Source organism: Pterocles gutturalis, unplaced genomic scaffold (genome assembly GCF_000699245.1).
Source record: "Pterocles gutturalis isolate BGI_N339 unplaced genomic scaffold, ASM69924v1 scaffold24437, whole genome shotgun sequence".
In the NCBI taxonomy this organism is placed as follows: domain Eukaryota; kingdom Metazoa; phylum Chordata; class Aves; order Pterocliformes; family Pteroclidae; genus Pterocles; species Pterocles gutturalis.
Genome location: NW_010108666.1, coordinates 74616 through 99077, shown reverse-complemented (window position 1 = coordinate 99077; position 24462 = coordinate 74616). Strand labels below are relative to the sequence as shown.

At 40.7% G+C, this 24462-nt stretch overlaps 1 protein-coding gene across 1 annotated transcript in view; it reads right to left on the bottom strand.

The window, feature by feature from the left end:
- PPFIBP1 (PTPRF interacting protein, binding protein 1 (liprin beta 1)) overlaps window positions 1-24462 on the bottom strand; it is a gene marked incomplete at its 3' end in the record, with an annotated part of 41455 nt that overhangs the window by 2768 nt on the left and 14225 nt on the right. The window contains exons 4-18 of the mRNA XM_010072725.1: window positions 24231-24344; window positions 23542-23673; window positions 17485-17577; window positions 15014-15128; window positions 13459-13491; window positions 12093-12154; window positions 11316-11394; window positions 10347-10504; window positions 9263-9381; window positions 7683-7736; window positions 6459-6519; window positions 5363-5392; window positions 3994-4165; window positions 2463-2495; window positions 16-157 (exon numbers count right to left, since the gene is read on the bottom strand). Of these exons, the coding sequence (XP_010071027.1) occupies window positions 16-157; window positions 2463-2495; window positions 3994-4165; window positions 5363-5392; window positions 6459-6519; window positions 7683-7736; window positions 9263-9381; window positions 10347-10504; window positions 11316-11394; window positions 12093-12154; window positions 13459-13491; window positions 15014-15128; window positions 17485-17577; window positions 23542-23673; window positions 24231-24344 (1397 nt within the window). The remainder of the gene's footprint in view (window positions 1-15; window positions 158-2462; window positions 2496-3993; window positions 4166-5362; window positions 5393-6458; window positions 6520-7682; window positions 7737-9262; window positions 9382-10346; window positions 10505-11315; window positions 11395-12092; window positions 12155-13458; window positions 13492-15013; window positions 15129-17484; window positions 17578-23541; window positions 23674-24230; window positions 24345-24462) is intronic.

Below are 24462 nucleotides of genomic sequence, written 5' to 3'. Positions count from 1 at the left end.
TCATCTTTTACTTACTTTCCAAATAACTTCTTGATCCCTCTGGCCTTTTTCTTGGAATCTGGAGAAGGTGGAGTCATCTGTAGACTATCCGTTTCTTTTGGGCGAGGGGGCAAGCCAGCCAGATCCAAGTGATCTGCAGATCCCTTCTCCGTTTCAGCTATTAGAAAGCAAAAGCCCTGTCAAGACTTGCTTGTGCAGCACTGTACAGACACACTTCTCAACTTGGGAACAACTCTTCCTAAAATTATTGAGAGTCATCATGGTAAGAAAATGGGGCAAAGATGGATGGGAAAATCCAGGAGAAACAACACGTGTTCCTCCTCCTTCATGGGCCTGACTCGGAAGACTCCAAGGCAATGCTGTGCACCGGTTAAATGCCTTGCATCCAAAGTGGGCAAAAAACCACCTTGTGAATCAATCAATGAATTAAATGCCAAATTTACTCTTCCTCGGCGAGTGCTCCTACAGTCTTTTCACAGAGCTGAGGCACACGGATGCCCAGGAAGAATTAGGTGTCGTGGCAGAGGACCAAAACAGGAGTCCCCAAAGCACAGAAAAATAAATAATTTCCCTGCAGGCATCTTTCCTAATAACCTGCAGTATACCATAAGCTCCCCATCCAGGAAACTCCAGCAACAAACAACTCCTGCCCCAGGAGCAGGAGTCCCCTCATTTCTGCAAATTGTGGAACAGTTTGTTCCTCTGCAGAGAAACACCAGGGAATTTAGGCTCTATCTGAACTAGATCTTCTCTTTCAAGGGATGCACAGAGACTCTCTGACTAGAGACCCTACACATTACCACCCACTTGAAAGGCATTAAATCTTTGCTCTGTAGCTGCTGTTCTGTATGATGACGAACCTGAGGGCTCCTGTCCCTAAAAGTGAAGTTGTCACAAGATTGTTTAGTAAAAGCTAAACTAACAAAGAAGAAAAGTATTTTAAGATAATTTAAAAAGAAAATTACAAGAATTGCAATATCTACTAGGCTACATAAGCAGAGATGTGCCAGCAAGTGCCAGACAGCTGAATTAAAACCACCATGAGGAATTTATGTCACTTATTTGCTGGGGAACAGTGACAGCACGAGCCTGTTCAGATGAAGCAGCTGTGGCAAGGCAGCCTGCAGCACGGCTGACAGTCAGGCCTGTAACCACTTTCACCATCTTTTAATGTGGCTGTGTAATTAGATGACCACTATCTGTTTTTGAAATGGACTCCCAGACTTCCAGGAGAAAGCCAAACACGTCATGTGAATCAATGTAGAGCATATATTGCTGGGACATGTGGTTTCAGGACACACAGTTAATGCTGAGGCGGCCACAACGTGCCATGAACAGCAACAAACTGCAGGCTTTCCCAGCGTTATCTTTCTGCTGGGCAAGGTTTAGATGACTCAGCCAGAATACATATGAGCATGTCCCATTTTCCACCGATGCTTTAGATGTTAAACCTTACAGTGAAGCGACAAGGTCCCATAAAAGATGATTTCTGGGCACTTCGGTTTGACTGCTACGGAATATGGGGATCCTGCCAGTGAGACAGCACTAATGCTGACCCATGCCTTTGCATTTGTGGTTTCTGCTTTACTTGTGTAAGAAAAAGCGCTAGCTTAGAAAAAACACATTTAAACAACATTCTAGTGAAAGGATACTAGGACAAGGTTGGGTGCATTAGTAGCAGAGATTTGCGGGTATTGCAACAGTTGCTTCTTGCCACCTTGCTCCCCTTCATGCACTGACACAACCCCGACACTTAAGGGGCCACGTGGGAAACCGAGAGGGCCCAGAGTACTTGGTCTCTCTGTCACTGAGGTGCACATGGGGCAGCTGAACAACCACCCTGACTGACACAGCTCTGCTTGCTAAGGCAGGACCCTGCAGGTCTTATCTGCCCTTGCCAGAACCACCCAGGGAATGCTCACATGCTGAGACTGGTTTTTACTACATTAATGGCTCCATCCCCATCTCCCTCAATTATTTCTCATTCATTTATTACACAACAAATATTAACTACTTCTTAGAAGAGGAATTGTGTATCCTTCCCCCCAGAACTCCCCTAAGTGAACGCCTGGGAAATACACCTCATTCCCTGCTTTGCCACCCTCTGAGCTCTTCCAGCGGCTCGAGGACAGACGACATCACAAAGGTGCCTCAGGTATTTAAACACCACTGATTCTCACATGCTACCTCAGTCTGTGGGTAACTTTGTGCTCAAAGTTACGGCAAAGGTCTCTGCAAATTAACCCGCAATCTCTTGCATTAGTAGCAGTTACCGAGACATGGCGCAGCTGACTTTTAGCAGAGGGCAGATGTTACATGAAAACTCCTTTTAGTGATGGACAAGAGTTTGGATGCAGAGCTCTGGTGTCTAGTTCTTGTTTTAAAAGTGTGTGGCCATAACCAGCTGTTAGCAGCAGATACAACACAGCGCTGGTACAGGCAGACATGCAGGATTACTATACCTAAAGTAGGTGCACTTGCACTTCGACTGCGATCTTCAGATATCCAAACAACGCACATAACCACACGCAGCACAACGGGAGAGAACACGCAGAGGGACAAGGTAAAACACAGTTCAAAACTTACATCAGCAAAATACAAGACAAAAGGAGGGAGGTACATGAGACACATGCGCTACACGTAACACTGAATTCACACAGAGATTAGGATTACCAATTCACTGTTAATCCCCCCATCACAAAAAAGAAATGCAGTAGAGCTCTACTGTAGCGAGGGTAAAATAGCACTGCAGTCACTTCGGTGCAGGGAGGTCACTTGCTCCATGACACACTGGGCAGGTGACTCACGCAGGCTCCTGTGAGGTGGCAAAATATCTGGACACCAGCTTTACAGATGGAAGCATTGAAATCCGAATAACATAAATAACTTACTCAAATTTACAGGACCCTGATTTAGATGGCCCATCTTCCAATCTTTTATGACAGCCACAAGTACTCCATTTTGTCAGACAAATTAATTTCAGGATGAAACAAGTGATTACATAAAAGCACACATGAAATAAACCAAAGCAAAGAGTCTAACCCTCAGAATAGACTGTACATCTATTCCAAGTAAGCTAGCAAGTTCCCGTGCTATCTGTCATAGGAAATATGGGCAGTGTATAATCGATGTGTAGGTATGTTACTTCTTTTGAACAAAAATCTAAAATTGTCTTTGAGTAAGTAAGAACAGAAGACGCTTCTGCTCAACAAAGTAGAAGCTATGCCCCTTCAGGCTTCTGAAAGACAGAGCTAAATTACTAAATCTTGTGCAAGACAAAGACAAAAACTGTAGGTGAATGGCAGTAGTTCTGATGCACAGACTCATGTGATGCTTCAACTGGAACAGTGGAAAGACTACTATGACAGAGCAGTGAATACAAGTAGGATTTCAGCTGGTGGCAACAACAACTTCTGCATCAAGCAGAACATTTTGTTTATTTCTGTGTCATATGCAAATGTCATCAAACAACAATACCAAACCCAACCCCCCCCTCCCCTCCCGCCATTACAGGTCCAAAAATAAACACGAGCTTGAATAATTTGTCAATCTTGTTCCGGCTGTCACAATCTCTTTTGTAAGACTGCTTAAATACACACAAAATAAAGAGGAAGACTGAATGCTGCTGCCTCATTTCTGTACATCTGAAAATCTTACGAAAGATAAACTTAGGACAGAGCCAAGGGAAAAAAAATTCCCAAATCCCCTGCGTGAACTACCACCAGACAGGCATTTCAAATCAGCAGCAATTCACCACAAGGTCCCAGAGGAGATATCAAAGCAGAGGTTGAAACAGATCAAATACTTCATTACCTCAGTGAGGCTTTCTTTTTCATTGTTGCTGTTTGATATTTTCCAGTCATTCTACTGAGAAAAGTGCCACCAAGTCACAGTGAGACTAAGGCTGGCCTTCCTGCTTCTTAAGACAGTTGCAGCTGTTGTTTAAGACCCTTCAAAATACACAGAATGTGCATGTAGGTGCACGATACCTACCCAGATTGGGGGCACTCGCAGTCCTCTTGTTATTTTTTATCTTGAAAAAGCCTCGTCCAAACGAAGATCTGGCTTTACGGGTACCAAAACTATCCTCATCACCTGCGCCACCATGAGAAGGAGATTTCGGAGGGAGGGTTGCAAAATTATTAACTTCCACAGGAGGTTTAACCTGCTCAAGTTAGAGAAATAAAATTCAATACCAGGGAATTGCAAAAGACCTTTTGAGAGACACTGCACAGTGACTGCTGACAGAAAACCTGGAGAGTCACTCTCATTTATTACTACAAGAAAACAGAATGCAAAAGCTATAGAGGGAAAAAAAAAGCCATAGAGGAAAATATAAAGATCTTAATCTGAACACATTCAGGATCTGGGATTACCATCATTGCCTTCTAAGAGTAATATATCTTCTTTAAGATGCTTCTCAGTTTCTGCAAGTCTGGCTTGCAGATATAGAAAAGGTAAAAATATAGTCCTGTAAGGTTTTGAACTTTTCCAGCCTTCCAGGGTTTCTGCCTCCCCCACTGGTAGCTGTAGGGGCCGTGAGATGCAAAGAGAGAGTATATTGGTTCTCTGACAAGTGCAAGACAGCCCCTTTTGTCTATCACTGCTCTGCAATTTCAGAATTAATGGATTAACTGACTATGTCCATTGCCAAAGCTCAGAGGAAATTAAGTATCAAGCAAGGAGCATAAATGCCAGGACAGACATCAGACACGCCAGTTAACCACTTTAAAGCAGTAGCTTTAACATTTCTGGTTGTTTCACTGTCTCTTTAAAAGAAGGAGGAAGCAAACCCATTCACAATCCAAATATGATCCTTTGGCTTTTGCTGAATAGATACAGTGTTCATGCCGCAAGTGGTATCTGAGGTATGTCTCTCCCCAGGTAATAATTGTTGCATGCAATCTCTGGCCATACGGTACCATGGGACAACTGTTCTGTAATGACAGTCTCTTCAGGAACAGAGTTGCTGCTCACAGAAAATAATTTTGGGAAGCCAAAGGTTTATAGAGAGATGTTAATCAAAGGTAATGTACACAATCATTAAGATACTAAATGGTTAGCTTTGCTAATTATCTACTGGTGGAATATGAAGCGGAAACATCACTTTAGATGGCAGCCTTATGCTCAACCAGACTGAAAGATAATCCATGTGTGAGAAGACAAGAATGTGTGAGACACTATAAAGCCTGACACTGAAGTGATGGTGACAACCATCATATACTCCTCGCTATCTCATCTGCAGGTCTGCAATTCCCCCTCTGGAACTGCATGCCACAATTACACACAACTGAGCCTTTCAACACCCGCTCACTCTCTGTGTTTCTCCACGTACATGCATGAGTGCACACACACACGTTACCTCTGTTGGCTTCTGTGCAGAGTCTCTGTCCTGTTTGGGAAATATTAAGAAATTTTAGAAGTCACGGTTTATAGCCAGTATCCAATTCATTATGGTTACCCTGAATTGAATTTCTGACTGAAATATCCTTCCCTGCCTATTTCCATACCTCCCCTCCCTCTCCCCTCCCTGATAAACCTCTTCAGAGCTGTATTTTACACAGATTAATTCTTGCTTTTTTTGAGGTCAGTGAGCTGACATGAAAATTCAGTTACTTTGGCTTACTTTATGAAGGATTAGCCACATACATAATGAGTCACATTGCAGTCTGTTAAGGCACTAATTGTCACAGGGGGGACCCAAAGCGGGAATCAGACAGGGTAGAAGCCAAGTAGATAAAACATCCACAGGCTCCACATCTTGGCTGTCCAAATTAACCCTAACCCGTGAACTCTAGCTTTCATCATGAGGTTCTGGTTACATTTTCAGCCCTGTTAACATCCCCCCTGAGCTGTAAGGCACAGCTCAGCGGCTTGGGTATCAGAGAACTCAGGTGCTTTTAGCAGTTTAGGCTGCCAGAAAATTGAAAAGGAATTACCCTGATTTGATGACATTACTAGAGGCTAGCTGCTTTTGGTCATTTTGGAAGAGACCTAAACTGAAGCTATCACCAGACATACAGAGGCTCAGTGTTTTGTTCCTGACCACCTAAAACATATAGTCACCCCAGACAGTGTGGCCTTTCAAAATTATTAGCCTTAAACACAGGTAGGAAGTGATGGTGGGACTTATTTCCTTCTTAAGTCAGCAAAGCATATCAATTAAAAAAAACCTCATTATCTGAGGAAAAACACAGCAGGAGAGTCTTGGGTAAATGACTCAGAAAAAAAAAAAAAAGGAAAAAAAAGCCTGTGTTTTCAAGGACAGATTTTCTCCTTTAGTGAAATCTGGAAGAAGTCACATGTATGTGGCCACTGCTAACACATGATGCGAGGGGCCCTACTTTGACTCAGAATTTCTCAGAAGGTGGCAACAGGGCGCCCATGGGGTCACTGCCTCAACAGAGATGTCACTCCTATTTCTAAGGGGATGGGAGGAAGTAAGAGCCCAAACCAACCGCTTCGGATGCCTCTTTCCTCAAACTGCTCAGACTGCTGGACTTTTGCAGTGAAGTAGTTCTGAAACAACAACGTAAAAACGAAGCCAAGTTACTGGAACGAAATTTCCTAAGATGAATACACTCTCAGGAATCAGCTTTAAAGAACGTATTATAATACATGATGAGACATACTAAAAACAAACATTTTGAATTAAGGCAATCAATGCACTAATCAGAGCCCATGCAATTTGATGAGATACTTTAAGAACCTCCACATCGTAATCACTGCTGCGAATGCTTCAGGGACATGATGCCTACCTTTGGATATTTTTGGCTTCTTACTTAACATTATATTTTCAGAAGCACAAGCAGAAGTTACACAGGCAAAGGAAGTGATAGAAAGAAAAGCTATAAAAACCAGTATTTTTAGCAACAGGCTTCTGACTAATTTAATCCTTAAAGAAGCCAAGCACGTGTGTTTTAGTATTTTATCTTCAGTTCCATTTTCCATTTTGGACCATATAGCCCCCAACTTCTGGTGGGATTTACAGTCTAGAACACTTAAGTCTGGTTGAAAACAAAGTTACCATTAAAGGTTTTTCTGCAACCAGGTATAAATTTGAGAGTAACCACCAAATTTTACAAAGTTACCTATCTTTATACTGACATAAGGGGAGCAGAATTTGGCTTTGGGAATATTCTTGTGGCACTAAGTCACTCAAAATAAAACCAGTCACTGAGCCTCACACTGTGTACCAGGCAAGCCCTGTTGACTTAGGCTCCTTACTAACAAATTGCTTTGACTCAACTTCAAGTTCATAAATAGCTTAACTGATTTCCCTAGGAAATATGGCTACGTTGCAGAAGTTAAAATAATTTTCTCATTGTAGTCAGCTGATCACCTTTCCTCCACTATCAGAAGAAAAAAGCAAATCATGTGCACACGTAGTACGGAAAACTGTAAATTTCAAAGTATATTGACAGTTTACAACCTGATTAGAGATGCTTCACAATGCAAAAGAAATTAACTGCACATGTGCACAGATAAAGTATTGGAAAATAATGATCATGAAAACAACTGGACATAAGCAGAAAACTACCACCACTAAATATCACCTTGGTTAGAAGTAGCTGACATGTTTACATGTGTATATAAAATATGGGGGGTGCGTTGGGGGGGGGGTTCAAGTTGACAATCACATATAAATATATTTCCTGAACACTTTTTATTATGATACTTACACTGGACTATCACACAGCTGGGTTTCTGGGGAGGAACCTGTTGATCTTCCTTCACTGTAAAAACAAAAATGCTATGAAACAAGTAAGGCGTTTGGGGACCCCATCCAAATACCTTGCTGATACAGAAATCCAATCATCTCAGCCTGCTTTAATCCTGTTTCCACTTCAGCTGTCATGATACTTGGCAAATTTTCGCCTCTACAGTGGCAAGTCTTGTAAAAGATAAAGGACAAAGGCGAGCTCAAGAGCCCCAGGAAAGACAACCTGCACTGTAGGTTGCTGAAAATACTGCACTATTCAGCTTAAATAAATGCAGAGGTTACAGCATCTGCAGTGTCTGCAGCAGCTCACCGGCTGCCTGTGAGCCACCCACAGTGTGAGGCATTTTGCTGCAGGTTAGTGCTTTGTTTGGTTTTTTTTTCCAAGACAGGACATAGATGAAATAAATCCCTGCTGGAGATAGCTAGAGCTGCATGAGGCACAGCACAGCAGAAACCAAGCAAAGCTGGTCTTAGGGATAAGATGCTTTCCTCATCCGGAACTGGAAGAAAATTACACATCAACTTCTGCTTGCAGTGATTTTTCACATCAAGATTGATGATGGTTTTAAGCCAACGAGATTTCCTTGCTTCTGGATTCTTAGTATTTAATACTCATTTAGATAAAGCCAGGGATTTGGACGCAGAAGAACAAACCTTTGTCTTGATGCAAGTCCGGTGTGCTTTCCAGTACTCCCTGCAGCGCCAGTCCAAATCTGCAGGGGCTGGGTTTCCTCACGCGGACAAGAAGGGTGCAGGCTTAGAAACGCTGGAGGAAGCTAACAGCACTTCTCACCCTGGGTGAGAGGCTGCCACTGGGTTCAAGCATGGGGGTCGCCGGGTGCCACAGTTCAGCCACAGCCCCAGGGTGCAGCCACGCATCCCCAGCCCGGCCTCCCCAGGACTCTGTGCCTACACATTTTGTGTGTCTTTCAAAATCTCAGGCAGGGCTCTCATAAGAGCAGCTGAAGAAATATCTTTGCATTTCATCATATCAAAGGATGGCAGCAAGAGTATCTCTTTCTCCAGTCTTTTGAAACGCCTCTTGGGTTTCCTTCTGGGGCTCCATTAACAGCTCAAGCTTAGAGCCAGTCAGTCTTTTTGTTGCAGTTTTGCTGGTGCCTTACATCAGTCTTTAGCAACTGTAGAAAATGTCTGAATGCAAATCATCAGGAATGCATTTGTGCTAGCACAGCCAACACTATTTCAGCTAGACCTAGATGATGTAAACCTAGATAAAAATAACGATGCTGTATCCTTCATTACATTAGATCAGTTTTTCTCTCCTTCTGTTCATTTCTTGTGAAGCATCTGGTATAAAGTATGAGTGCTGCTACAAGCAACAACAACCAAACCAATGCTTGCTTACTGAAAAAGATTTAACGCACTTTACAAACATAAGCTCAGTTCGCTACAGCTAGTCAGGTGAATGCTAGCCATGTTTAAATGACTTAATAATATAGACATTGACAGACTATTACTTTCATTAAATGCCACAGAATGTCCGATTTACAACTGAAAAATACATAGAAATAATAATACCTCATTTCACTTGCAGGATCTGGCCTAGGCTGTGTTTTCACTTTCTCTGCAACAGTTTCTGGGCTCTTGCATGTTGATGAAAAAGAAGGGATTGAAATCTGTAAAATACTGGTGTGGATCTGTAAGGAATTCTAAAAAGAATGAAGAATACATGTTACACTGTTTTGAGCTGAAATTAAGCAGTCATAAATAAAAAAAGAGAAACAGATAAACTATGAAAAGAAGGATATGAAATAAGATTTTTAAAAGTTATTTTTTTATTTCTTTCTATTGTAATACAATGTTTTACTACTTGAAAGATGGCACTGAAGATAAAACATGAATCACTGCACAGATAATCTACAGCACAGACAAAAATCTCACAAGTCTCCCAAAGATGCTTGCTAAATCTGTCTCTGCCACAGACCCCATAAAGGGTAGTTCACTTTTCAGGTTTACTCCTGTCCTCAGCCACTCAGAGAATACCAAAAAGCTGCAAAAAATTTAATTTTGTTTTCTTCATAGTGTGTTCATGCTTGTCTAGTTAAGTGAGTCAAGTCCCTGATCTGACTCACAGCTTTAAGAGAAGAGATCTATGGTTTTATTACTGGAAAATGTGACTGTAAAAATCAGAGATTGGACCACAACCTACTTATCATTTAAGTGAATGGATGTAGTGATGACTGCATCCTTTTAAATATGACAGGATATCTTTAAGTCCCAACACGTTCAACATGTTTACTTCAAGTTCCTGACAAATGCAGTTCCTAAAAAAAAAAAAAGCTATGTTTGATATGAAAAGTAATTTCTATGTTTGATAGGAAAAGTAGTTTAGACCTAGTCCCATGACAAACACAGCTATTTGCTGTCTCCTGATCCCATTTGATCATTAAGAAAAATAAAGGTAACTGAACTCAAATTAAACTCCTCGGTAGCTTTCACAAGAAAACCACATTCTCCAAAAGGACATGGGACATTAGTAAAAACTGTGCAACCCAGAAAAAAAGTCTTTTCAGAAACTTGAGTTTTGGCATCTGCAATACGAATCCAGCACAAGCACTGCTTTCAAGGAGTGATAGCATTAAATGTGGAAGTAAAAAGATACCTCTTCGTGAACATTCATGTTAAACTCATCGTGGACTGGAGATACTGTTACTGGGGTTGGGGACGGACTTTTCTCTGGGTCAGTCAGACTTGGCGTGTCCAATAAAACTGTGGAAACGGACCCTGAATTCAAGAAGTCTTCACCGTCGCTTTCCTTGCCTGAAGGGAGAGAACATGGAAACTTGTTGGCTTTACTTCTGGATAAATGATGACCCTTGCTTCCCTACAAGGTGCAGCCAGCATGCTCATTTATGGGCTAAAAAGGAGGTTGGGATCATTATGTGGTGGCAGAGAAGGGTGTGTGTGTCTGTGTGTGTGACTGGTAGGAAAGATGAGAAAAAGCCAGCCTGACCCTCCACTGTAATAAGGAAGGAGAACTATTCCACAGCTGCTGCACATGGTGGTTTGTGAAGGCTTCACTACATGCCAAAGATGTGGCATGTCATCGCAACACAGCCTGGGCAGCACATCCACTTTGCTACAGACATTTTTGCAGCTCTCGGGCATTGCTATTACAGTGTGTGCAGCCGCTGGGGCGGTGCTGGTTTGGCTTGTAGGGACGTGTGTGCTCAGGCACTGCTCTGCTCAGCCACCAACCCCTCCCCAAGAACACATGCAAGAGAGGGGAACAGCAATTTTTAGCAGTTAATGGCAGCCAGCCCTGAAAGGCATTTCAGGAGGCTATGGGAAGAACCTGAGAGCTTATAATATTTAAACTAATTTTACAAGGGGAAATAAGCACTGTGAGAATAAGTTACTACTACCAGACAGTAAATGGGACAGCACCCAAATGTGCAGCTGCCTGGACAAAAAAGGCAATTCACCAGTTCACACCAGCTAAAGAACTGGCTTTTACTCTACTTAAGAGATGCCTTCAAAGATACCAAGTGTAAGAGTTGATATAATACTAACAGAATGCACCCAGAATTTAAATGACAATAGAGTTTAATTTTTTTTGATTGTACAATACCTTTTTTACCTTGAGCCAATATCACCATGTCTTGAACTTTCTTGTACCTATTCAGAGATTGCCGAAGCTCTTCTATCTTCTTTAGGGAAGTTGTGACTGTGCTGCTTCCTCCAGCAAATCAAAAATAAGAAATACTAGATATTCTTCAGTTTAACTGGCTGGGAGACTGAAAGAAATGGGAAGTGTGGATGGGACAGCACTTAGATCTGAGAGGCTTTGAAATATCAAAACCTGTATTTAGCAAAAACTATCATCTGGTTAATCACCAGAATTGTCCCAGCCTTGAAAGTGGATTTCAGCTCTCTTGTTAAGTCAAAGGTAGAGTATAATAAATTTGCCATGTACAAAGAAAGGAGTAATCAAAGGATTTAGGGCTTTGGTGATGAAAAGAAAACATCCTACAAAATGCACATGCATATGAATGTGCAAAACTATACATGAAAACAACTCATACTTTACAGAAAGCCCTTTTGGAAATGCAGACTGTGATATCTCTCGTGGAATTTGTATGGAGCTCTTTACATTTTCAGAACATGGTGTAAATTGCACTCGCACTGAACTGAATGACACAACAGTGTAAGGACTCTGTATACATACAACAGAGCTCATAAATGCTCACTGATAGTCCCTTAAAGGCACTGCAGTGCTTCTGACTATAGTGAACAATTGATTCTTACAAATTTGATTTTTAACTGAATGTAACAAGTTTATATGTGAAGATTTTCTTACAGATTTAACTCAATCTGATAAATGATTACTGAAAAAATGACTTGCTACCTTTTCTTCATTTGCTGCCATTAGAGATTCTACAGCCTTCTTCATCTTCTGCACCTCTATATCTAAAAGCACAATACAGTTCTGTAAGTTAATTTAAATAAGACAGTGCAAGGAAATAAGAAAAACAAACAAACAAACAAAAAAAACCACCTAGAAGCAACTTGGTAATATCTGAAAGTAGATTTTCAAATTAAAAGACAAAACATAAGCCACTTAAATTCTATTTTAGATGGAAAAACATAGAAGAAAACCCTTTTTCTTCAAAACTTTTTTTCTGTTATTTTTGTCACGGAAATGATGAAATTCAGGAAATTTTCTTACCCACCCCCCAAGTAGTAAAACTACTACTTGACTTTCACTATCTCTTTCAAATAATTGCAAAAAAAAAAGTCCAAACCACAAAATACTACGTTTGGAGTGCAATAGAACACATCTTCATTACAACTCTCAACAAACACCCCAAATGGCATCTCAAAAACCCACTATACAAAGCAATAGGATTAATGGATATGATGAAGAAAGCATTGTGCAGTGATGCTTAGTCTTAATTCAGTATGGATGCAGAAATGAGGACAGCACAATGGAATGCTACAAGTATTTGCTGTGATGAGCAATCATGCTAGAATATATATCTTGTAGTTCAGACTTGGAAAAGGTCCCTAATACAGACATCAGTGTTCTGTGCTTCATCTATAATCCTTATTTACAAAGAAGTAGAAATACATGGATGTATGTCCTAACAAGGTTAGATTTTGGAGGTGTTCTAGATTAGAAATTCAGAAAGAATGCAAATAATTTCCCTTTTTGCTAAAAATCTACCTTGTATAAATTAAGTAAATGTTAAGCTTAACCAGAAACATAGGCAGGTGGCCAAACTGATAGGCAAGAAAGCATTTTACCTTGTTTTAACTTCACTAAATTTGTTGAAAAACAGAGTGGGAAGAACATTTTCCTCCTTAATGAAATGCAAGAAGAAAGCAAGCTGCCTGGCTGCCTTTTTAAATGGAAGACATTTAGACACATTGGGCTGAAACTGCAACTGATCCAGTTCCAATGATTTTCACTCAGTTATGCTAACTGAAAATCTGGCTTACTGGACTGCAACTGCATTTCTTTTAGAGGCAACTGTTTTGTGAGTCTCCATGAGACCAAATCTTTGTCTATCAGCTTTTCTTCAGAAAACTTTGTACTTCAAATGTGATATATCCACCCTTACTCTCAAATTTTACTCTAAGTGTAACTAAGGGTTATAGATGATGCAACCTAACGATGTTTGTTAAAGCAGTTTTGCAAACACATGCAGAAAGCTATTCTGGAAAGCACTTCTGAAATGCAAATGCTTGTGGAAAGACACCATAAACCTTACTTTTATCTTTGAGCTTCTTTCTACAATTTTCATCTGTGCAGGAAAATCCATTGGATTTGAAATTAGCATGAAGGTTACAACATTAAATAATTTTTAAGACAATATTGATACTTAAGGAGTCAACTATTCCTCACATATTATTGCAGAAGCAAGTAATTAATGGTTTCAACCTATACTCCCCCGGTGCTAACATACCTAATGACAAAAAATAGTCTCACTACTACTATCTATCTCAAGGATGTATTTTTCAACTGTATGTTTTCACTTGTAAGGCTTCAGAAAAGGCTTATGCCAATACATTACTCTTAACCTAACACTTTACTGGCAAAAGCCAGCTAAGTGATAATGTATGCATATTTGTTCAGAAAGAACCATTCAGCTAATGGGGCAGATAACCTGTGTTATCTACAAACAGCATTACTTCATATTGGTCCAAGGCAGAAAAAAACATGGTTCATCATTGCAATCTCCTGCTGAGCTATACTGAAAACTAATCTAAACCTGAGAACCAGAGGTTAACGGGAGTTCAACGTACACATCAGCCCCCAGGAAGAAAAGCCCCATATATGTAGTCATAAATACAAAAGTCAGACCTTGTTCACATTGAAATGTTTAAAAAAAAAAAAAAAAAGAAGGAATCACAGTTGAATGGGGTCACTTCTAATGATCTTATGCAGTAGTTCTGAAAACAGATCATTTTATTAAATAAAATATGACAATCTACACACAGCATTTTCCTCCTCAGGTCAGACAAGACTAATTATCTCTTGTGGCTTTACTTTTCTAAAAAAACCATACTTTAAAAGCACAATCTTAAAATCAGCAATAACTATCAGTGAAATATATCCACAAGTGAAATTGCAGCAGGTCTAAAAATCAGTGGAAAATTTTTGTGACGCTTTAAAGAAAAATTTTAAATAAGTTCCCAAATCGAAGTTTCCTCCAGATAAATACTGATTTTGTTTCTTCTTCGCAAGCGAATAAAAGAATTATCTGACATGTAAAATTTCTGGGCTAATTCAAGCTTAATTAGGATTTAGGCTTAACCAGTGCACAAATCCAGAACCAGTCCTCAATTTCACCCACTTATGGCTAGAAGATTACACTGAAGATTTGCTGGTACACATCATACTTCGGTTTGCAGCATGTCTTTTCCCCTTCCTTACAAGTAAGGGGTGTACAAGCAAAGCCCACCATAGATGCCCACACAGAAAGTTTCCTTCTCAACTTAATCTTTTTGGGGAACTTGTTGAAATTAGTTTAAGGATTTCTTTGCTATTATAAAGTGCATCTTTTGAGGCACCATGCAAGCCATGTAAAGAGCTAACTAGGGATTACTTAGGCTAGTTTAAAGTTGATCAAGAACTTGCTATGACAGTAGGCTCAGCAGTTGCATTGTTAACATCCACTAAATATATTCAAAGAAGTAAACACAAAGAAAGTACATGAAAATTGAGGCTTTTAGCTGCTGCTTCCTGTACAGCCATTCATTGAAACATAAACTCAGATGAGGCGACTGAGGAGGACATGGTGAGAGAACCTCCTTTCTCCTTACCTCTGTCCAGTATTTCAAGTCCTTCTCCTTTCAGCTTGCAAACCAATTTTTCTTGCAACCTTTTAACCTCGGCTTCCTTCTGCTCTAGTTTGTCTTTCAAAGCTGCCAGCTCATCCTGTAACAGACACAGAATCACTCAGTGACAGCTTCCATGTGCATCTGAGATGTTTCCAAAATTCCCTCCTATGAAGCACAGTGGACAGGTCCCCAGTCAATGGAAATGACTAATGACCCCCTGACATTTACACTGGCTGAAGGTACACCCACCAAACTGACTGAACATCAACAGACCGCTGAGTCCATAAGGGGGCAAAAGCAGGGGTCCTATGGTCCAAAATTGGCAGGCTCATGTATAATTGAAAAGAGATTTTACATTTAAATTAAAAAGAAAGAGTAAAGCAAAAAAAAAAGCAGTTTTCTTATTTATTTAAGCTTGCAGAGACAGAAAAAGTGCAGGTGATGAGGCTGAATGCTAAAATCTACAACCGCGTATTTTGGTATTTATAGGGCGTTTTGCATGTTCAAAGCTGGACAGCTATGGAACTGTGCTTACACCAGGTTGAGGACAGTTTCAGAAATAACAACTGCTTCTATGAAAAAAAAAAATCAATCACAACACCATCAAGCACATAAACACATACTGGAAAGCAGTTCAGATGAAAATATGGTACCTCTGCCACAGTTTGGGTTTGCTGATCAAGCATTAGGAAAGGAAGCTTAGAGCTGAGATTCATGGGAATAAGACAGATGGTGTTTGGGGGAGTTGGGGTGTATTAGATAAACGCTGTCAAATTTTAACTTAGATCTAACCATCTGCACTAGCAACTGACTGGCATGGATCCATGCATTTAACTTTTTAAAATTTGAGTCAAATCCTACCCAGTTTAGTAACATGTTTCTTTGATGTCCGAGGATATCTTGTGCAACAGCATCATCAAGACAGGACCCTCAGTGCAAATGTACCCAACACTGAAAATTTAATTTGTTCAGTTTATAAAGAAAACAAAACAAGACAAGACTCATAATTTTGGCATTTACAGCTTCTAATTGAAGTTTTAAATCCTTAAAGGAATAAACCAAACTAGAATACTGTGGCTTAGGTATATTCCTGAGCTTACCTCAAAAGATCTGTTGCAAATATATAGTGATGTCTGTGACCCAAACTATGGCCCAGACTACAGAATTTCCTGAAACAGGTTCCTGTTTGCTCTAAAGTATCATTAAAAAATAGATCAATCTTCAAATTGTCAAGAAATCAAAGCTCCTTTCAGAACAATGGTTGGGCAATACAATCCTCCAGTGCTCCAACTTGGTACTGATTTTGATAGGATTTCTGACAGTGTAGAACCCATGCTTCTCCAGAACAAGACCATCTCTTGGTCACTCGAGAAGCTGCTGTTATAACCATGGGCAACTAGAGCGGCATGTGCTTGTTGATATGTATTTCTTTCCCTGAATTAGAAACACAGTATGTAAATTTACATGTGGGAGAGAGAACAGTATAAAAGAATAAATATTTTCTAGCTAGTTTTAATGAATAAATTTTCTATAAAAAGGTGAGAAAAACTTCTGTTTGAACATAAGCTATAAGAAGAGGCCATCTTCCTTTGAAAAGGGAATGATTTTAACCCAAGTCTAATTCCATTATGTGCAACCTATGCAAAGTTCACAACACTAAAAAGCTCCCCCATCCAATGTAAAAGCTGTTTACATGGAATATCTACATAACGAGCTTTCCACATCGAATGGGAAAGGGCGCACTGCATATCAACACTCAGCAATTAATGAAGAACAGAACATGACAGCACGATGCAAGACAGACTGCAAAATGGTGGAACATGGATTCAAAACAGTCCCAATGTTACCCAGAAACTACTACACCTTTAGCATCTGGCTTTTTTGCTCCATCCGCTGCTTTTCATACTGCATCTGACCCACTTTGATTTTCATACTAGAAAGTTTGGCCATTAAAGACTGGTAACAGAGACAGAGGAGTGAGAGAAAACTAAAGATAGAAAAGAGACAAGGCTAAATGGCAAAGAGAAGTTACACACAGAAACAGGCTGCTAGAATTACTTAGGTGAATGCTTTCTCTTCAGAAGTGGCTGATTTTTAGCACATTTAGGAGAAAAAAAAATGCTTGGCTTTGGTCTCACCTATGGCACACACCTTATGTACTGCAACTGGCGTTTCTTGACACATATGTGAAACAAGGGTCTAAACAGGTAATAAATTTGCTGTTAACAGCCAGCTGCATGGTAAGTTATCCCTCATAAGAAACAATACCCAGATCTGAAAACCATAGCATGAAATTTGGAAATAAGCCCTGTTGCTAAGTGAGTACCATGAAACCCCTGGGCTTGACAGTGCTCAGGATTTCGCAGGGTGCAGGCAAGGACTGGGGGAAAGAGAGCTAACTTCTAAAGCCTGACTTGCACCCATCTCTGCTTCTTCCCCTAGGCCTCACTTACTTTGGTTGTTTTCAGTTTTTTCTCATACTGGAGTCTTTCATTGTCCATTTCTCCCACTCTCAACCGCAACTCATTTATTTCCTGGATCAGATCCTGATTGAGGGGAGAAACAAGACCAGAAACAACAAAGAAATTCAGTAAACAAAACAGCACAATAGCTACCCATTGGTAAGACCATAAAAACACCGCAGCAATAAAAGGCACTCTGTACAGAAAACCACACCACCCAAATTCATAACTAAGTCAAGCAACGCAGAGCTTCCTAGATATCCAGGGACTGTATTTCCCAGTTTCTGCATTACAGCTCTGAATGCAAGAGGGCAGAGGACAAACGGTGACATAAACTGAAGTTGTACTTGCCGTGGTGAGGGCCAAAAAAGGCCTCCTGCCCCTCTGGCTGCTCAACTGCTTGGATGTCCACCACCAAGAGTGGGTAATGGAAAACCATGGCAGCCGTCCTTTGAGATGCAGCAGCCACATCCTGCCCTCCCCAGTCCCTCCAACCCCAGGCTCACCAGCCGGCACATGCTTTTTCAAAAGACGAAGTGATTACAGTGTAAATGCCCAGTTCGGCCACTCAAATGAGCCTCTGTAACTGAGGACTGAATGGAAGAGCCATTACTGGTGTCTATGTGCAGAAAGGCGTATGCGTTTAAGCATCAGTGGCGCCACTACTACTGAGCTTTGCAAAATCAGCCTGGTTTGGAAGAAACTTGGAGCTACCACCAACTCACATCTGAACTCTTCAGAAGAATGCCTCGACCTCCTGGCCATCCTCCTGAAGGGACCTACCAGGTTTGGAGGTCTGAGTGCCACCAGCTCTACAGCTCCCTTCCTGCAGTGGTCAAACAAACCTTGAGTTTGACTGCCCCACCAAGGTGCAAGGCACTCTTTCTCCAAACCTCCCTGTCCTCTAGATGGGGAAATGGGATCTTAAGTGGCTAGCTGCAGACCTGCAGGAAGCTGGGGGACAGCCAGGACAGTGTCCCTCCATATAAGAGATAACGAACCAGCTCATTGGGAAAATGATCTTCCTTCTCAGCAGGGGAAGACATTAACAGAAAGCTGTGGCTTTTGCACAACTCAAAGATGTCCAGCAAGCTTCTGCCTCATGAATATCTCAGTGACCTTTAGTCTATGTATGGACACCAGATCAGTGTTACATTTGTGTTACAAAAGAAGAAAAAAAAAGAAATGAAATGAAAAAAACCAGTTTCTCAGGAGCTACTGTAATGCTGTATCACCAGGAAACTCTTCTAAAGAGGAAATAAGCTCTTTGTGCACCCTAGAAAACATAAGAGGACTTGAACTGCAGCGTAACAGCTTTTAAACTACCAAGAAGAAAGTATGGTCCTTAGGTTCGCTTGTCTTCCGACACGGTAAGGCAAATCCTATCCATGTCAAGCAATGCTCTGTGTCGAGGTAACGACTGTAAGCACAATTTTTCAGAGTTAATTGCATAATTAATAGCAACTTATAATTTATACACTAACAAGCCAGCAGCTGACATTTAGAGGGTATTCATGGGTCCCTAGTAACACCTGCCTTCCAGCCGCATGCCACATTTTCTGAGCTTACAAAACTCTGGTTATTATTTTGTGCTTAATGAATCTGATGACAACAGAGCAGCATCTGCATTTCCTTAGCACGATCCAAGCCCAATTACCAGAACTACAAGTAAAATGAAAATATAGAACATTTTGATGCTATTAGTAATTACTACTGCTACTGTGTGACTTTCTGATTTGGGTACACCTGCAATTCCTCCCTGATTCTTCAATGTGTGACCTTTACAAAGCCCACCACTCTTCTAAGTATAAATGTACATGGATGTCAGTCTGCATGACCACATTAATTCAGCTGTTCCTTATCAACACCAAGTGTTTGAGATCTCTAACAAATCTATGTTCTCAGGTCTGACGGTCAGCTTTGACACAATGACAATTGATTTGTTTGGGGCTTTTCTCTCCTGCGACCATGATGTTAACTTTGGCATGATCCAATGTCAAAATACAGTATGCAGCAATAACTGCTGAGACTGTTGCCTACATATTTACCACTTGAACTATGTGACTTTTAAAATACTGAAGGAGGAGAGGGAAACCAGTCATCTGTATTCAAAAGGCCCCTTTGAGGCAAAATGAATAACAAAGCAAAACCCTTCTCCTTTTATGAAGAAAAAGTTAGCACAACTCATATCGATTAACAGCAGTGTCAAGATACACTCACAATGTCACAGAAAACAGAGCAGAATACAAGAAGAATTGCAGCCAGAGTGTACGATCTTGGAGCGGAAACTAAATTCTTGTGCTTAACCTGTTGTGGGCCTCATGGGTAATAGAATCCTTTACCCCTAGTAACTCGTTACCAAAAAATACTGTACAATTTCTCAAGGGTTAAATAGAACTAAAGACAAGTCCCAACAGCGTGCTTTGTCCTAAAAATATTTTCAATTACTCTCTTGCAAATGCAACATTAAGTCATGTCTTAAGTTATCTACAACACAGCAACTGTAAGTGACATTCCTTCTCATCTTTTTTGAGGCAGAAGAGTATATTAGAGATTCACCAGGTTCTATTTACATACCCTCATTAGTATAAAAGAGATGGGCAAGCCTTGCATACATGAGCAGAAAAAAAAGAAAACCTTGCTACTGAATTACTATTTAACTTTGGACAAGTTACTGGAGGTAGCAATTGTCAAAGGCACTGAGGTTCCCTAAGAAATCCTAATCCTCACAGTGTATTTCACTTCCCTGCTTGCTGTCCTGAAACATTCACCCTTTTCTTCCACTATTCTCACAATTCAACTGATTTGGACTATGAACCTTTCAACAGGAAGGACTGTGCCTTGCCCCCTCCTGCAGCAGCCCCAGCAAGGAGATCACAGCATTGTTTGAAACCTGAAGGTGCCAACCATTATAACTGTTTATGACCTCAAGAGCTTTTGGGACGAGTGTGATGCTTGAGGTGTGCATGGGACATACAGTGGCACTCAAGGTGTTGTACAGGTTCATCAGGATCTGAGATCAGACCAAAAACCCACTGAGTTTCCTGTCTGACTTGGATGAATCAGGAGTAATACCATCACCCACATGGTGGCCTGTGTATGGCACCTGCTTTGCTCGCATTTAGTATCTCCTCTTCGGCCACGCATAAATGGGTTAAAATACCTGCCCTGGAAGTAATGCATGTTCTTGTCTTAAAAACCTACAAAACAGGAAAGAGCCATGAAACGGTCCTCTTCTGATCCAGAGTCAGGTCCCTCCATGCTAACATGCCATGGCTCCATGCCATGCTGGCAGCTGTTCCTTGTACGGATCCATGAATGGAGCTGATGGGGTGGGACACACAGACTCCTATTTCCCAAAGCCTTTTCCTTCCCTGCTCAGGTTACTTGTGCTCTTCATAGCAGCACCAGGGAGGCAAAAAAGCAACGACAACTTTAAGCTTCAGGGGTCAGAGGTTTCCTTACTGGTACTGGAAACACCATCAACATTCGTCATTTTGCTCCCCTCAGAAATTCACCTACACAAAGGAGACTGGTGGTGTTTAAATTGTGGAGAATTCCCCACGAGTGAGCCAGTTTACCCTGTGGCTGCTGCTTCAAAGACCATGTCTGGTTATGGACTCCTCCCCTAAATAAACTCCCTTGTACAATATTTTCTTACATAAACTCAGCCCAACTCAGACCACCCGTGCTCCTTAAGGAAAATAATACTGGTGTTTGCTGAGAAAGCGGAAAGACTGGAATGACTTAAAGAACAGAACAATTATAAAGCTCTATTAATTATACAATTAGCTTTGGAAAAGGTGTATTTGTGAACATCTAGACAATAAAGTCCTAGAGCGCAAAGGAAAAAAAGCTTACAGATCTAGTGAAGCTTCTGTTTAGAGGGAGAATGGTAAATATGAGAAACCTACCAAGCTGGAATGGGAAGTTGCAATGACAGACCTAAGTAAAAACTGGATAATATGAAGGATTTAATCTGAATGGTAATTCTGTAGGAGACAGTATCTCCACAAAAGTTGTTTTAAGATGTCCATGTTTTTGTTTCTTTTCGCTTTCTTTTCCCTAAATAAAAACAGAAACAATACTCATAGTTTTTCTTTCCCAGTTTGGGTATGAATTTTTTTCTATTTTGAACACTGCAAGTAAACGCCATAATTTGTTTTATGATATTTTAAACATTTATTTAAATACTCAGCTCTGATGAAATAATTGATCATCTACTACTTTAAACAGGAATATAACTAGATCAACACTGAACAAAATATTGTGTACTTCTGAATAAGTACTGCTTCCAAAACACCTGTTAGAAATTTTGCATGGCTGAGACCCTTACAACTAATTAGCCATTCATTTTTTCCACCAAAGAGAATGGAAATTAAGACATGTTATCACTTTCAGTGTCTAAGCCTAAGCCTTTTTACAGCTATAAAATGTTGAAACAAAGAAGAAAAATAATTTCTATCACACTAAACTACATCATTATGGTTTTCAAAGGGTTTTTTTACTATTAGTTTTATTAGATTTTTTATTTTTTTTTATTAGTTTACTATTAGTTTATAGTTTTTTTATTATTTTTAGTAATAGTGCATTAGTTCTGGTATAAATATCCAGGATATAAATCTATATAGCCCCTAATTATAGTAATTACCTTTTAAACATAATTTAGGTTATCTTATTTTTATCAAAGACATTACGTGTATTTTAAGGTATTTAAAAGAGAAAGGTCTTCATAGCTGCCATGCAGGTAAGCCTCTTGCAGAGCCCACCGAGTTGCAGTGCATGTTGTGGTCCCCGCACTGCAACCACTGTTCTGGGAACAGAGGTAGCTCCCATGTTCGCCTTCTCGGTATGCTGAGTTGTGCTATTAAGTTATGGAGAAACTGCAGTTCGGGGTGGAAACAAAGGAAGGGGGAGTACAGGAAAGTCAAACAATGAATCATATTCAATAAAAATAAGGATAGAAAGAGAGAAACAAATCACTCAACGCCCAATCACTTTTGTTACCTGTTTTAGAAACCACAAGAAACCACAAGGTGTTTACAAGTGGAGATGCAGTGGAATCCAGTTCTGAAAGCAGCTGCTCACTGCAGTCATTTGGATCAAACCTTGTTTCCCCAAAGGAGGGAAGAGAGTTGATAAAGCACTGATTGAAGTGGAAGGGGAAAATGTTGTCTCCTGTAATGACATTATGGCTTCTTTCCTTCTATAAAGGTATGACATCTGGAACATCCACAATATGAACATCTGACATTTCAGCTCATTTATGAGTCCATAATTGGAAGTTCTGTTCTGCTTCCTAGGCAGACTCCAAGGTATTTCTGATACGGGGTATGTCACCCTGGTAGCAAAGCTCGGCCTGGCTCTTGGAGTTTCCTGGAAAAACTGGGTTTGCCCACCTGTTTTGAGGTTTTCTGGCTTCAAACACGAGCAAGGTTCAGCTACACAGATCTGCAGTGCACAGAGGGCAAATGCCTCAGGAGAGTGCTGCCAGCTCTCCCTGGCACAGTACGCTGCTGGGCTTGAAGCCAGCCTGAGATGAGTAACTGCTGACCTGTCGGTCCTGGGCTTCTGTAAAACTGAGATTTGAAGTGAGTCTTCAAAATGCCCTCACAGTGAGTCATTCCATTCTCTCTGTTACTGAAACCAAACGTTATGTCTTTTAGTGTGCTGTGTCTTTGCACATGCATGCTTTTTGTATTTGCGGTTGGCTTAAGTGTTTTCCTCAGACATGCCTTGCTAAGAAGACGACAGTTTCAAGGTGGGACAGGAGAGTGCAGTATGTTCATGATTTTATTTAAATCCATCCTAAACGCCATCCCTCCGGACATCTGATGGCAAGAATCAAAAACTGTGTTTGGAAATCTTTCTTTGTAAATGCAGAGTTACCAAAGAGGACCCTTTTTATTTTAAGAGATACAGATTTTAACCTTAAAGTTGAGTTCCCTTCTTACCTGGCAAAAAAAAAAAAAAATAATACCAGGAAATTTTCAGGTAGTATGAAGCCACACACAACTTTCACAATTTATTTGGTTGGGTTTTACTCACCTCTGTGTCTCTGAATCTGTCCTCATAGTCCAATCTGTCCTTCTCTACAGATGTAAGCTTTAACTTCAGAGTAGAAATCTCTGCCATAAGATCCAGCTTCTGAGTTTCCAGGGATGTTCTGCTTAAAAGCTCCTGATTCAAGATAAAGAAGAAGAGAACAGAATTATTCATCCAAGGGGAAGAAATTAGTAATTTATTTCTACAGCTAAAGGCCTCTTTCATGGGGAAAAGCATCACCCTCTTCCTTGCATTATCTGAAGCCTTGGGACACAGCTTTTACCCATCTGACAGACTCCAGGCATCTAGGATGCATCTGAGATCACGGGGGCACTATGACAAGTTGGCTGCCTGGACAAGGAAAAAGCTTGTCTGTCATCAGACTTGCTCTGGGCAGCAAGGAGCTTTTGAGGGGAACCCACCCAACCTGCTAGAGGCTTTAATCCAAGCCTCTTTGAAATTTAGTGAGGAAAGGCTCAAAGAAGAGCAGAACTGGATTTCTACAGTGTAAAGCAACACTGACATTATTAAGTACAAAGACTTTAAAGCAAATATGGCAGAGAATTATCACTTCATTAAGAGACATCAAGGGGTGCAACACCTTGAAGTGCACTGCCCTCACCAACGCAAAATGCAGTTTGTTAAGATAGAACAAAGTCAGACAGCAAGACAGACATGGAGCTGTGAAATACCTGTTGCAGCATCTCTTCCGTGGCATTTAGCTTCTCCCTGTGTTCCTCTAGACAGAACTCCAGATCCCGAATCTTTTCTCCTTGGGCCTCCACCTGGTCTGTAAGCACACTTACCTGCACAAGTGGAGAAAAAAGGATGCACATTTAGTACCTTGCACCCATGCCATATGCATCGCCTGAAGAACTGTATGGGAGTAACAGTGCTGGATGGGCCAAAGATTAAATGGGGCCA